Source organism: Carassius gibelio, chromosome A1 (genome assembly GCF_023724105.1).
Source record: "Carassius gibelio isolate Cgi1373 ecotype wild population from Czech Republic chromosome A1, carGib1.2-hapl.c, whole genome shotgun sequence".
Lineage (NCBI taxonomy): Eukaryota > Metazoa > Chordata > Actinopteri > Cypriniformes > Cyprinidae > Carassius > Carassius gibelio.
Window position 1 is genome coordinate 16,519,151 of NC_068371.1, and position 13,949 is coordinate 16,533,099.

At 38.2% G+C, this 13,949-nt stretch overlaps 1 protein-coding gene across 4 annotated transcripts in view; it reads right to left on the reverse strand.

The window, feature by feature from the left end:
* Window positions 1–13,949, reverse strand: part of LOC128014926 (immunoglobulin-like domain-containing receptor 2) — a 49,921-nt gene that overhangs the window by 17,478 nt on the left and 18,494 nt on the right. For 3 of the 4 annotated variants that reach the window (XM_052598645.1, XM_052598675.1, XM_052598655.1), the window contains exons 4-9: window positions 11,258–11,314; window positions 6,875–7,021; window positions 6,630–6,791; window positions 5,765–5,884; window positions 1,109–1,307; window positions 307–1,027 (exon numbers count right to left, since the gene is read on the reverse strand). In XM_052598645.1, coding sequence (XP_052454605.1) covers window positions 307–1,027; window positions 1,109–1,307; window positions 5,765–5,884; window positions 6,630–6,791; window positions 6,875–7,021; window positions 11,258–11,314 — 1,406 coding nt within the window. The remainder of the gene's footprint in view (window positions 1–306; window positions 1,028–1,108; window positions 1,308–5,764; window positions 5,885–6,629; window positions 6,792–6,874; window positions 7,022–11,257; window positions 11,315–13,949) is intronic. The other variant, XM_052598665.1, reaches the window with a different exon arrangement.

A 13,949-nucleotide genomic window follows, 5' to 3' on the forward strand; every position in this document is an offset into this window, starting at 1 on the left:
TTAACTAAACTTTCATACTTGAGGTATTTTTCTGAAATACATTTTTACAAACAAATTTCCAATAATGTTACCAGTTGTGTTGGAGGGTTTAAGGACTACATACTTCACTTCCTCTAAATAAAGATCTTTCTACGGCTTTGCTTTTATTGAAGTGGCTTCAGTCTGTGGAACCTTGGTGCTTTTCTTTAACTGCACTAATGCATCCATTTGCATGCAAGACAAACTCAGGTTGACAGTGCTGTGAAGGTTTAATTTCCCCCTTTCAATGGAAGAGCAAAGTCAAAAAGAGTCCTACAGATCACTCACCACTTTACGAGGGCGGTTCTGCTCCTCTTGCCCACTTGGCATAGAGCCGTGACCAGAGCCTATGTAGCTGAAAGGTTGTTGTCGAGACTCTGCTCCACGGGAACACTCCTGTTCCTTCTCTGTGTGGGATGGTAATGCTTCATTATCCTCTGCCATCCAGTCAAGAGGTGACTGGTTGCATGGAGACCTGCTGTGGAAACCTTCAATACTCTTTTTGGAGCTATTTTTGGAAGGTGTGTCTAAGTCCTCTTCAGCCTGTCCTACTTTTGAAGAACAGCTTTTGACTGCTTTAGCTTTACGTTCTAATGAGCTGTTGAGAAGGGCATCACTGTAGTCCTGCATGCTCCCTCTACCACTGAAAACTCTTCTGCTCTTATCCCACTTTCGTGTATTCCTTTGGGGTTGACCATTGTCACATGGGTCCCGTCTTTTTCCAGGTAAGAGCGGAGGGCCGGGTGGACATCTCACTGGACTGGCCTTCGGAGAGTTATGCTTTGAACAATGAAATGGGTAACGATCCCGTTCCAGCTCCCGGTTTCTCTCCCTCTTACGCTCCTTTTCCAGTTTGTTTGCTCTATAGTCACCCTCCCTGTTTCCAAGATCATTGTGATGTCCTTGTTGCATAAATGCCATAGTAAACTCCTCAAGCTCATCCAAAGATCCTGTCCGTCCACGTTCCAGGAAAGCCTTCCTCTGCAAGTGCTCTGAGCGAGGGTTCCACCTGAAAAAGAAAGATCAATACTATTAAACTGCCCATTGTGTAGTAAGACTAGTGCTGTACTACATCTCAGCCTTCTGTTACCTGGGGTTTTCATCTGCTACATGATTTCTATGCTGGGGTTGTTGAGTGCATCCTGGCTCATGAATGGGAGATAAATCTGTAGTCTGGAGGTCATCAAGATCAGGAATGGCAGGCAAAGCCTTTTTCTGGACTTGTCGATAGGTTTGATGGAAATTTGTTTCTGCATCATGTAAGGAACTCAGCTCAGACTTACTGCAGGCTGCAAAGAGAAATCAGTACAGATATCTCTGAAAGCTTACTTGAGCCCCTTTCACACTGCACATTGGACCTGGAAAACGCCGGAACATTGCCAGGTCACCTTCTGTGTGAAAGCAAACACGTCCCGGGATTGATTCCGGGATTGGTCCCGGGTCGGGGACCTAGTAACATTGCCGGGTTTAGTCCCGGAACAAGCGATGTGTGAACAAAAGCCAGAACTAATGCCGTGTCGAAGTGAGGACGCACGTTATCTTTTACCAGGTGTTATGAAGGAAGATCAATGTTCGCAATGAAAAAAATATGTGCAAACTGTAATGCATCAGAGATCAGTTAGTTCCTCACTTTCCGCGCTGAAGCTGAGATAGGGTGACCATATGCGCGGTTCATACGGGACACGTCCCAGCCAGGATTTTAATAATGCATAAAACATCCAGAGCAGTTTAACCAATAACATGCAGGTATTGTACATAATCGACCAATCGTGGGGCTGCGTGTGAGAAGGTGAGATCAAGACGGGAAAGATCAAAGCGATGCAAATATGCGCACATGTTTGTTCGTTCGTTCGATTGACTTGAAGCGTCGCTGCGCACAAATCCAAAAAAAAAAAAGAAAGTGCACAACAATGCTTCAAGTCAAACGAACGGACAAACATGTGAAAGTGATTCGAAAGCATAAGTAGCCATCTGCTCTGCTCTTTATAGCTCTCATGAATGTTACACAACGATCAACCTGCACAGTGCAAATAGCCAAAACCTGGATATTTTAGCCAATATTAAAATCCTGGCTGGGACGTGTCCCGTATGAACGGCGCATATGGTCACCCTAAGCTGAGATCATTTGCCAGCTTAAGACAAAGTTAACGTGCCCAGCGTTTTTGACTTGTACATTACACATCACATCTTGAGATGAGACATGCGAGACACACACAGAATCAGATGAGAGTTGTGCTTCCTTCCCAGGCTACGAATGTTAACTTCAGAACTAAATGAAGATTATCAAATAAAACACAAAATTGTCACTTCCTGGGAAACTAGTGCAATGTGTCACTAATAAAAAAGTGTTTTTTACAGGGTTTTCCCCACCTCATAATTATTGCCAAAATTGCATATGTTTTTTTTAATGCACATTTTAAGATTTTATCTAAAATACTGCGTTAAAAATATTTAGTGTTTTTAACGCAATATCCCAAAATTCACATAAAAATACTTGGATAGTTAATAATAAAGATTGAAGAATAGGTTTTTTTTAGTGTGATTTGTAGCAGAGCTATCTTTGTGAACTTAATCTTGATATAAAATATGCATGAACTGAAATTATATATATACACACAGAACTGCTTATGGTTCCAGCAAACCCATCGTATCATCACTATTTCACCATCAAGTTAGGCACACCAACCATAACTCCTTCAAAAACATCCAGAAGCCTTGGAGTTATTATTGATGATCAGCTAACTTTCTCAGACCACATTGCTAAAACTGTCTGGTCCTGCAGATTTGCTTTATTGAACATCAAGAAGATCAGGCCCTTTCTTTTGGAACATGCAGCACAACTCCTTGTTCAGGCTCTTGTTCTGTCCAGACTGGACTATTGCAATGCCCTCTTGGCAGGTCTTCCAGCCAGTTCTATCAAACCTTTACAATTAATCCAGAACACGGCAGCAAGATTAATTTTTAATGAGCCAAAAAGAATACACGTCACACCTCTGTTTATCAATTTGCACTGGCTACCAATAGCTGCTCGCATAAAATTCAAGGTATTGATGTTTGCCTACAAACCTACCACTGGCTCTGCACCCATTTACCTAAATTTATAACATCAGACTTAATGTGCCCTCTAGAAGCTTGCGTTCTGCAGGTGAACATCGCTTGATTGTTCAATCCCAAAGAAGCACACTTTTACAGACTTTTAAATTAAATATTCCCTCCTGGTAGAATGACCTCCCCCACTCAATCCGAGCAGTTGAGTCCTTAGACATCTTCATAAAATCGTCTTAAAATCCATCTCGTCCATCTTTATTTGACCCTCTAACTTTAACACTCACTAATCTAATCTAATCTTAAAAAAATCTAACTACCTTTCTAATCTTTTTGTATTCTATTTTTTCATTTATTATGCAATTTTGTGTGTGTGTGTGTGTGTATATATATATATATATATATATATATATATATATATACCTCTAACACTAGCTTGCTCTATTCTTTTTCTATTCTATATGTTTTCTTTTTATTTATTATATTATTTAAAAGCCCTTGCTACTTATACAGTGTTAAGCTAACTGAGACTTGTTATAGCACTTATATATCATTGCTCTTTTTGTTGTTTTTGATTGCTTCCACTGTCCTCATTTGTAAGTCACTTTGGATAAAAGTGTCTGCTAAATGACTAAATGTAATGTAAATCTTGATGTCACATGTCTTTATGGGACCTTTACGGGTTGTGTTTGAACGCACGCACATATTCCGGGTAATCACTGGCAGTGTGAAAGTGCAAAATCTAGTGACCCGGGAACAACTGCCGGAACACATTACCGGTGTATTTTCCGGAATCGCAGTGTGAAAGGGGATTTGGAGAGTTTGGACAAACTCTTTTTGCAAATTCTTACCATCACAGTTTTTTGACATTAGATCTTAGGTCTTCAACCCTCCCTTTTGGGCCTGTGATATTTCAAGTGATCAGTAAGACCTCGATAAAAGGGGGGGGGGGGGGGGTGGGGGGTGAAATGCTATTTCATGCTAAACATGGACAAAGTTAAAAAAATTAAGTTGTACGTTTGAAGGAGTATTTTTGGAAGTCCAGTCTTGTCCATGTTTAGCATGGGAATCCAACTCTTTAACAATCCAACTCTTTAACAGGTTTGTCACAAGTTTCGGAAAGTTTTTTTTGTATGGGTCTGTGTGACGTTAGATGGAGCGGAATTTCCTTACATGGGTCCTAAGGGCACTTCTCCCAGAAGAGCACGCGCGCCCGTAGACCAGAGCAGAGACATTCACTGATCAGAGCGAGAGACCGAAATGTCACAAAAGAAGTGTGTTTTTGGTTGCCAGGGCAAGACAACCCTGCACAGATTACCAAAAAAAAAAACAGCATTAAGGGACCAGTGGATGGAGTTTATTTTTTACAGAGCATCAACGGAGTTGTGCAAGTGTTTTTGTTTGTTCCCTGCATTTCGAATATGCTTGTTTTACAAACAAGGCCCAGTTTGACGCCAGATTTGCATTTCGTTTATTTCTTAAAGATAATGCAGTCCCAACGAAAAAGGGTCACGATCGTGTGTTGGAACCGCAGGCGGTGAGTAAAACTGCTTCAAATATCTCTGTGTTGTTAACTTAGCTATCTGCGCGTAAGCACATCAATTAAACAACATGCGATGATGTCATCAAACTGCACTTTCCACATGTACACCTTAAAAAAAAAAAAAAAAAAAAAAAAAGACAACATAAAGTGGAACTTGGTCATTTTCCTAAACCGTTAAGCAAATATACAGTTTCAATACATACTACATAGAGACCTCCTGCTGTAATCGTTGCTGCTGCTGCTGTTGTTCAATTTCAGCCTCTGGATCTGATTCTGGATCATAAATATACGGCTGAATCTGACTGTTAGCCATGTTTTGTTTTGGTCCTCAGGGTAATGTCACACCTTCCAGCTCTCAACCGAAAAGCTTACTGGCGCTCGTGATTCTTTAGCTCCGCCCACACGTCACGCCTCCAGCCGCTCGTCTTTTTCCGGGAAAAAAACGGTACAGACTATCTTTCTCTTATAAATATAATAAAACCAAAGACTTTTTGGAGTTATGAAGGATGCAGTACTACTCTATAGGTTCTCAAGATTAACAGGATATTGAGTGAAAACGAGCATTTCACCCCCCCTTTAAATAATTCAGGTGTAATTTATTTAGAAAAACTAGGGTTTAAATAAACTCTTCAGGACAGTCCCCCAGGAGCAGGATTAAAGACCTATGTATTAGAATGTTTAACCATAATTGCACTGCTCTCGTTCATTCATGTCTTGTCATCATTAATGTAGAAAAATTTAGAGCACTACATGAAAAACCTAAAGAATATAAAGAAAGTGAAGTATAAAGTGCTTAAGAGATCACAGAGGAACATGAAAAGGAGTCGTCAAGCATGCAGCTCTTACACAGAAATATAGAGAAGCTTAGACAGAAGGAGTGGATCATGCAGTGAATCATGCAGTGGTTGAGTGCAGTGAATTGTGCAGGGGTCATATGCAGTGGGATCGTGGACTGGTCAAGTGCAGTGGGAATTCTGAATGGGACATCTTGCAAGGGCTTGAGTGCAGTAGATTGTGAAGTAGTCAAGTGCAGTAGGAATGTTGAGCGAAACATCTGCAGTTGATTGTATTGTTGGCCGTGTGCAGTGGTCAAGTGCAGTGGGAATGTTGAGTGGATCATGCAGTGGTCAAGCATCTGAAATGGCATTTGTGTCTTACAGTTTCGGCTGCTGCTAAGAGTCTGTGATGGGTTGAACTGAGCGAGCTGCTTCTCCACGTACTGCAGCACTTTCAGAGAACTCTCATCTGACACAGGCTGCAGATGGAAACCACTCCACACTACAGGAGATAACACCATGTATGTGTGTTACAAGGATATTTTTTTTGGTAATTTAGGCAATTTTAACATAGCCTTTTACTCAGATGAAAATAAATACTATGAATCAGTAAGCAAACTGAAGTGAGGACACTGCACAAAAACACTGCTTACAATACACAGTCATTAAGTCATATTTACTGTATTTTTTACTTATACACATCAGTGATTATTGAGACATTCAAATCACTGGGGATTTTGAAGAAGCCTGATCTTCGTGAAAGAATATGTGGACTAATATTGGATGTTAAATCATATTATTTCAGGAGTTCACATGTTAATGTAATCCTTGAACAGAGGTGAAAGTGAACAGATTTGGTTTGGAGTCCAATGTGAGCTCTAAGAACTCCGTGGATTTACCCAAAGGAGCTGGAAAGCAATAATTAAATGGATGAACATTTGGCCTGTATATATTTAATATGACACACTGTGCCCAAGCTTGATTACAATTTTTGAAATCACAATGTAAACTATCTAAACAACATGTACAGTATGAGTCTGTCTGTAGATGTTTCACATTCACTTTAGATGTTTGAATTCATTTTAAATTCTTAAAAATTACTCTGAAATACTGGGGTGGTAAAATGTTTTATAATGTGCCAGTACATCATGTTGTGGTTTTCGAGCATCTAACACTGTCGCAACAGGACAGCAGCTCAGTAATCAACAGTAAACAGGTTTACTTCAGTTTCACTACAGTACACTCACCTGAGCCATTGTTTTCCAGTGATGGTGCAGTGGACAGGTTTGGGTCAATGAGGGAAGGCGGAGCAATAGGCACCATGGTGGGCATCCCAGGTATGTAGTATGAGGGGAACATAGGCACTGGTGTGTGAGGTGTTGACTTGATTCCCTTTCCTGCTTCATATACTACTTAAGAGAGATACAGTCAGACTACATTCATGTCGATGGTGCATGTTGGTGGCATGATGGGATGTGTTTGCAGGACTCACGGTGTCGAGGACAGCAGCAGGTATCTGGGCAGCAGCAGCATCTCACGTAACAGCAGCATGAATGAGGGCAACACTGACACCAGCAAACACCCACCAGCAGAATGACAAGGATACTGCCCATGACCACGGTGCCCACAAACACCCACTCTACCACAGAGATCACAACAAGGTCAGTGTCATCATGACAATCGCAAATTTCACCGCATGACTTTACAAACTGAAGTAACCTTATTTCCATAAAAAAAATAAAAAAAATAACTTTAATTATAAACATGTTCGTTTATTCAAGTTGTATGTTCAAGTCACTGTACGTATGTTTTAGCAAATAAAATAAAATAAAATTTGTTAATAATATAAGATTAATTAATTTATAAAATACATAAAATTAAACAATAAAAAATATATAAACAGTATATAAACAAATAAGAAATGTAATTTGCATGTAAAGATTACTATTGTATTCTAATATTGGGGTAAAATAATAAATATAAAATATTCCAAATAAATCACTCATGAAAGAATGTAATAAACACATTTTTAACCCAAATGTTTGTTTTTTATGTGGAACTTATTCATTATGATTTAGTTAAAAAAAAGAGGGAAAAAATCTAATCAATTAAAGGTGCTGTAGGGAACTTTTGTAAAAAAATATTTTTTACATATTTATTAAACCTGTCATTATGTCCTGACAGTAGAATATGAGACAGATAATCTGTGAAAAAAATCAAGCTCCTCTGGCTCCTCCCAGTGGTCCTATTGCCATTTGCAGAAAGTCATGCGCTCCCGGTAAAAAACAACCAATCAGAGCTGCGGTCCGTAACTTTGTTTGTGTTCAAAATGTAGAAAAATTAACATAATAAGCGAGTACACCATGAATCCATTTTCCAAACCGTGTTTTTAGCTTGTCCTGAATCACTAGGGTACACCTATAATAAGTGTTTATATTCGGACTATTTTAGATTGCTTCGGGGGTACCACGGCGGAGTAACCCAGTACCTTTGTGATTCTTCATAGACATAAACAGAAGTAGCTCCGGCTACGATGTTCTTCCGCAAGACGCAAGCAGTTCTGTTTATTAACCGCTAGAGCGTCAAAAGTTCCCTACCGCAGCTTTAAATTAAAGCTTTGTGTGAACTACTGAACTACTTTTAAAACTGCTCATTAATATGTAAACTTCCAACAAAAGATGGACCTCAATGAACACTGTTTAAGTCCAGTCTTAGTAAAGCAAAAACAGAGATCAGATAGAGACTCTAATCAGATTGAAATAACAATCAAATATATTAAATATATAAAATATAGTATAATTAATCAGAAGTTCTCTGTGATTTTTCCAGTCACCCATATCAGTAGTAGTTAATGGGATACAAACAGGCTTGGGAGGGTTACTTTAAAAATGTATTCCGTTACAGTTACTAATTACTTCATAAAATAAGTATTCAGTAATGTAATCCAAGTACCACAATAAGAAAGTAATGTAACTGATTACTTTTGGATTACTTCTGGATTACTTCAAGGTCAAAAATAATTTTTTAAAAACAACAACATTTATTAATTAAGAATTTCGCAGCCCTGAATTAATATATATGTAAAGGTCTATACAGACATCTAGTGCATGGTATTGGAATTACAGATTATTTTGTTTTATTTTGAAGAAAATATAATAAGAAAGAATTTTAAGGAAATGTTTCTTCAACAGGAAAATAGAGAATACAAATTCATTTTTTTTTCAATGAAAATATAATAAGAACAATTTTTAGACAATGTAAAATGTTTCTTCAAAAGGAAAATAGAGAATACACTTTTTTTATCTTTGCAAATATAAAACTAATTTTTAAAAGTGCAAATGCTTCTTTAGGTTGGATGTCGAATCCTTCGATGAAGAAAGTGTTTTCTTTGCTGGAAGGCACAGTTTGCACTGTACAACGCTGTTTGCAATTTCTTATTTTTAAACAAAATAGCAGCGGAATTTCCATGAAATTAACGTGTTTTTGCAGCAGTGATTCAATCTGCGTCTGAGGAGATTGTAGACAGCTGTTATTCGCGCATGCACCAGCGGGTGGCACATGTGACTCGCGTGAGTCATTAATCAAGCTGCGCTTAATATAATTAAGTGTTATTATGCCAAAATACTGATTTATTTAGTTTTAAATGAAATCATTGTAATCCTGAAAGTATTCCCCCTTGTTTCAAAATGTAACTATAATCTGATTACTACGTTTTTTGACATAACTGTAACAGATTACAGTTACTGGATTTTTGTATCCTGATTACGTAACGCAGTTACATGTATTCCGTTACTCCCCAACCCTGGATACAAACAGCACCACTTTATAAAATTGACCAATGACACACACACACACAAACACACACACACACACACACACGTTTGTTTTTGTGAAAAGTGGGGACATCCCATAGGTGTAATGGTTTTTATACTGTAGAAACTGTATATTCTATCGCCCTACACCAACCCTACACCTAAGCCTAGCTTTGTGCATTTTTACTTCCCAAACAAATCCATTCTGTATGATTTATAAGCATTTTGAAAAATGGGGACATGGGTTATGTCCTCATAAGTCACCCTCTCCTTGTAATACCTGTGTCATACCCATGTCATTATACAGAGTTGTGTCCTGATATGTCACAAAAACAAGAGCACACACACACACACACACACTCCCTCGTTAGCTCTCAACACTGATGGACTTCCTGTGTTGGAGTCATACCCACTGCACAGTTTCACACAGCATCTTACAGTAAACATGCGACTGAATGTCAAACCCAAAAACATCACTGATGCGATTGCTGCATCAGCAGCCTTAAAGGGTTACTTCACCCAAAAATCTAAATTGTGTCATTAATGACTCACCCTCATGTCGTTCCAAACCCATAAGACCCGTTCATCTTCGGAAAAGAGTATTTTAGATTTAGTCCAAGAGCTCTCAGTCCCTCCATTGAAACTGTGTGTACGGTATACTTTCCATGTCTAGAAAGGTAAGAAAAACATAATCAAAGTAGTCCATGTGACATCAGAGGGTCAGCTAGAATTGTTTGAAGCATCGAAAATACATTTTGGTCCAAAAATTGCAAAAACTACGACTTTATTCTGCATTGTCTTCTCTTCTGGGTCTGTTGTGAGACTGTTCAAAACATTGCAGTTTAGTGATATCCAGTTCGCGAACGAATCATTCGATGTAACCAGATCTTCTTGAACCAGTTCACCAAATCGGACTGAATCGTTTTAAACAGTTCGCATCTCCAATAAGCATTAATCCAAAAATGACGTAAGCTGTTAACTTTTTTAATGTGGCTGACACTCCCTCTGAGTTAAAACAAACCAATATCCTGGAGTAATTCGTTTACTCAAACAATAGACTGACTGAACTGCTGTGAAGAGAGAACTGAAGATGAACACAGAGCCGAGCCAGATAACAAACGAAAGATCGACTCGTTATCGACTTACATCAAATGATTCGTTCATGAAACCGGATATTACTAAACTGCAGTGTTTTGAACAGTCTCACAACAGACCTGGAAGAGAAGACAATGCTGAATAAAGTCATAGTTTTTGCTATTTTTGGACCAAAATGTGTTTTCGATGCTTCAACAAATTCTAACTGACCCTCTGATGTCACATGGACTACTTTAATTATGTTTTCCTTACCTTTCTGGACATCGACAGTATACCGTGCACACACTTTCAATGTAGGGACTGAAAGCTCTCTGTCTAAATCTTCATTATTGGCATACCGTATTTTCCAGACTATAAGTCACACTTTTTTTTCATAGTTTGGTTGATCCTGCGATAGTCAGGTGCGACTTATTTATCAAAATTAATTTGACATGAACCAAGGGAAATTAACCAAGAGAAAACATTACTGTCTACAGCCGCAAGAGCCTCTCGCTGTTGTAGATGGTAATGTTTTTTCTTGGTTCTTGGCTCTAAATAAATGCAATTTATAGTCCATTGCCACGTACATATGTTTTTTTCCCCGTCATGACGTATTTTTGGACTGATGCGACTTATACTTAGGTGCGACTTATAGTCCAAAAATACGGTAGTTTTGTGTACGTTGGTCAGCAATACTTGCCTTTGTTGTTTTTACTATTTATTTGTACCTGATTTAATCCTTACAATGATGTAAAGTAACAGTCCGGTTGATCTGGTCATGAAATTATCAGTGAGCTGAATTATATCAGTTAATTTAGATGTTATCAGATGAGACAGAACATCCGTTACAGTGATCCATCAGAGGGTTTGATTGGTGATTGTTGCTGTGATTATCAGGAAATTACATCAGAGGGGAATAAAAGTATAAGAAACAGGGAGCGAGGCAGATCAGATAGAAAACTGAGGCCGGTATGTTTGAAAGCTCATACCTGGAACAATCTGCACATTAATTCCAGGCAGAAGATCATCGGCAAAACCTGTCTGACCTGAAGACAGACAGAAAGACAGACAGACAGATCGAGGTGAAGCAGAGTGACAGCTGTTGACTGAGCAGAGAATCATGTGCTACAGATAGATAGTTCATGCAGTTAGAGAGAAGATCTGATAAGGTATGCCTCAGCAGAGCGAGCGGCTTGTTTAAAACATGAATGATTGTGGTATGAAATATTTATACTGAAATTTGATTTTTTTTCTTTTTTTCTGGTCTGGCAGGTAAAAATGGTTTGCCTGAATCAATTAAAGGAGTATCTGTTTCATTCATGTAGGTTGTTGTTTGCCAGGACTCAGGACTGATCTCTGGCTTGTTAAGATGTTTGTCAGTTGTGAGATGTTGAGAATATCCATTATTTTGACATTTACGCACATCTAAACTCCATAATATGAATATATAATTGTCATTACTTTAAAAACAAGATTTTATTTACATAGTTTAAGGGATAGTTCACTAAAAAATGAAAATTTGATGTTTATCTTATTAGCCCCAAGGCATCCAAGATGTATGTGACTTTGTTTCTTTAGATGAACACAAACTAAGATTTTTTAACTCAAACCATTGCAGTCTATCATATAATGTCAGTGGATGGGAATCATGACTTTGATAGTAAAAAAAATAAAAAATAAAAAACATACACAAACTGTCAGCATTTGACCTCCTGTAGTTTGTCTCAGTGCCCCTAGAGGTCCCCTGTGTTCCCTTGTCTTAATTCTTCTTTGTCTACTCTTGTTAGCATTATCCAGGTCACCTGTGCCTTGTTTCTCTAATAGAGCTTGGCAACCGACGTCACTGCGCAGTGCATTCTGGGATGTAAACAATAGGGCGCCGCCATACTGTGAGGCCACCACACAAGCCGGTAACCAAAGAAACCATACACAATAGCGCAGTACACAATGTAAGTATATATAAGAATGCTTAAAACTAGTTTAAAACAAGGTGGATTGTACAGAGACAAACTCCTCCCGGACGCCAAGAAGCGCTATATTGAAAAAATCAACTTTATTGGAAATGTCGATCCTTATGAAGTCCCAACAGACCAGTGGATCCGCGACCCTGACGCCTTACCTCCCATCACGTTTCCTGATATTTTTACGTATTTTGTTTGTGGTGTCAGTGCTTATACTGCTGAGCAATTTCGTAACTATAAGTCTCTGGAAGCCCACATTCAGTTTACTAATGGTTGGGTACATGACCTGGAGAGTTTTAAGCCTGTCAGCGGTGAAAACACTGTCGTCCGAACGAAGGTAAGTTACCAGCTTTTTTTGAGCATTTTTCTATTACAGTGTTTTTGTTTTTTTTTTGCGTACAATGTAGTTTATGTGTCATTTGTACAGCGCAAACTTGTATAACGATAAAAATTAATAAATATAGCCTTAAACAACAGACAAAGTGTAACGTTAGCGAAGTTTGAAGGAGCTAGCGGCTGCTGCTTGTACATGCGCATACACACAAACACAGGGTTCAGTCAGTCTCTCTCTCTCTCTCTCTCTCTCTCAAATAGCTTTATTGACATGGCGAAATAAATATTTACATTGCCAAAGCATTAATAACCCTATACAATATATACAATAAAAAAAAAATATATAACTAAAGACATACATGAAAATAAACAGCAATAAAATCCTCTATTCTTTCTATCTCACACACACACAGTTGCAAAAGCAAACATAGAAGGTTTACGTAGAAAATACATAAACATTACAATATTCATTACAGTATTAACTTTTTTTGTCTCTGTTAAGGTCATGCACTCTCAGCGACTGAATGAACCACCTTTAAAGCCATGGGTGATCATCAGCAACAGTGGGAAGGTGGAGTGTGCACACTGCACGTGTATGGCAGGAGTAGCGGAGACATGTACCCATGTAGGGGCTCTGTTATTTAAAGTTGAGGCTACTTTTCGGATTCGTGGGAAAAAAACTGTCACAGATGTACCGGCATACTGGGTTTTGCCCAGCAATTTGAGCAAGATTACAGCTGAAGTGGGATACAAAATTGACTACACCTCATCTGCTAGGCAAAAAAAAATGCTTGACCAGCGCATAACTGCACCCTCCACTGCGCCAGGCATAAGGAGTCGTGCCAAAAAAAGAAAAATTCCCCAAGCTTCCCCTTGCACAGCCAATGTAGTCTGGGTTTTACACTGTATATATTTATATATGAAATTTGTTCTCAACATGATTGCACTATATAATATATATATATATTTGCCGTTTCTGAAGATGTTTACAGAGACATGTTTACATTTATCGCTGGAAAAATTAATCAGTTTGTTCTCAACATGATTGCACTGTATACGAGATATGTATTAAGTTTGTTCTCAACATGATTGCACTGTATACGAGATATGTGTTAAGTTTGTTCTCAACATGATTGCACTATATAATAGATATATATATATATATGCCAATTCTGAAGATGTTTACAGACATGTTTACATTTATCGCTGGAAAAATTAATCAGTTTGTTCTCAACATGATTGCACTGTATACAAGATATATATGAAGTTTGTTCTCAACATGATTGCACTGTATATGATATAAGTTTGATCTCAACATGATTGCACTTTATATAATAAATATATATTTGCAGTTTCTGAAGATGTTTACATTTATTGCTGAAAAAAT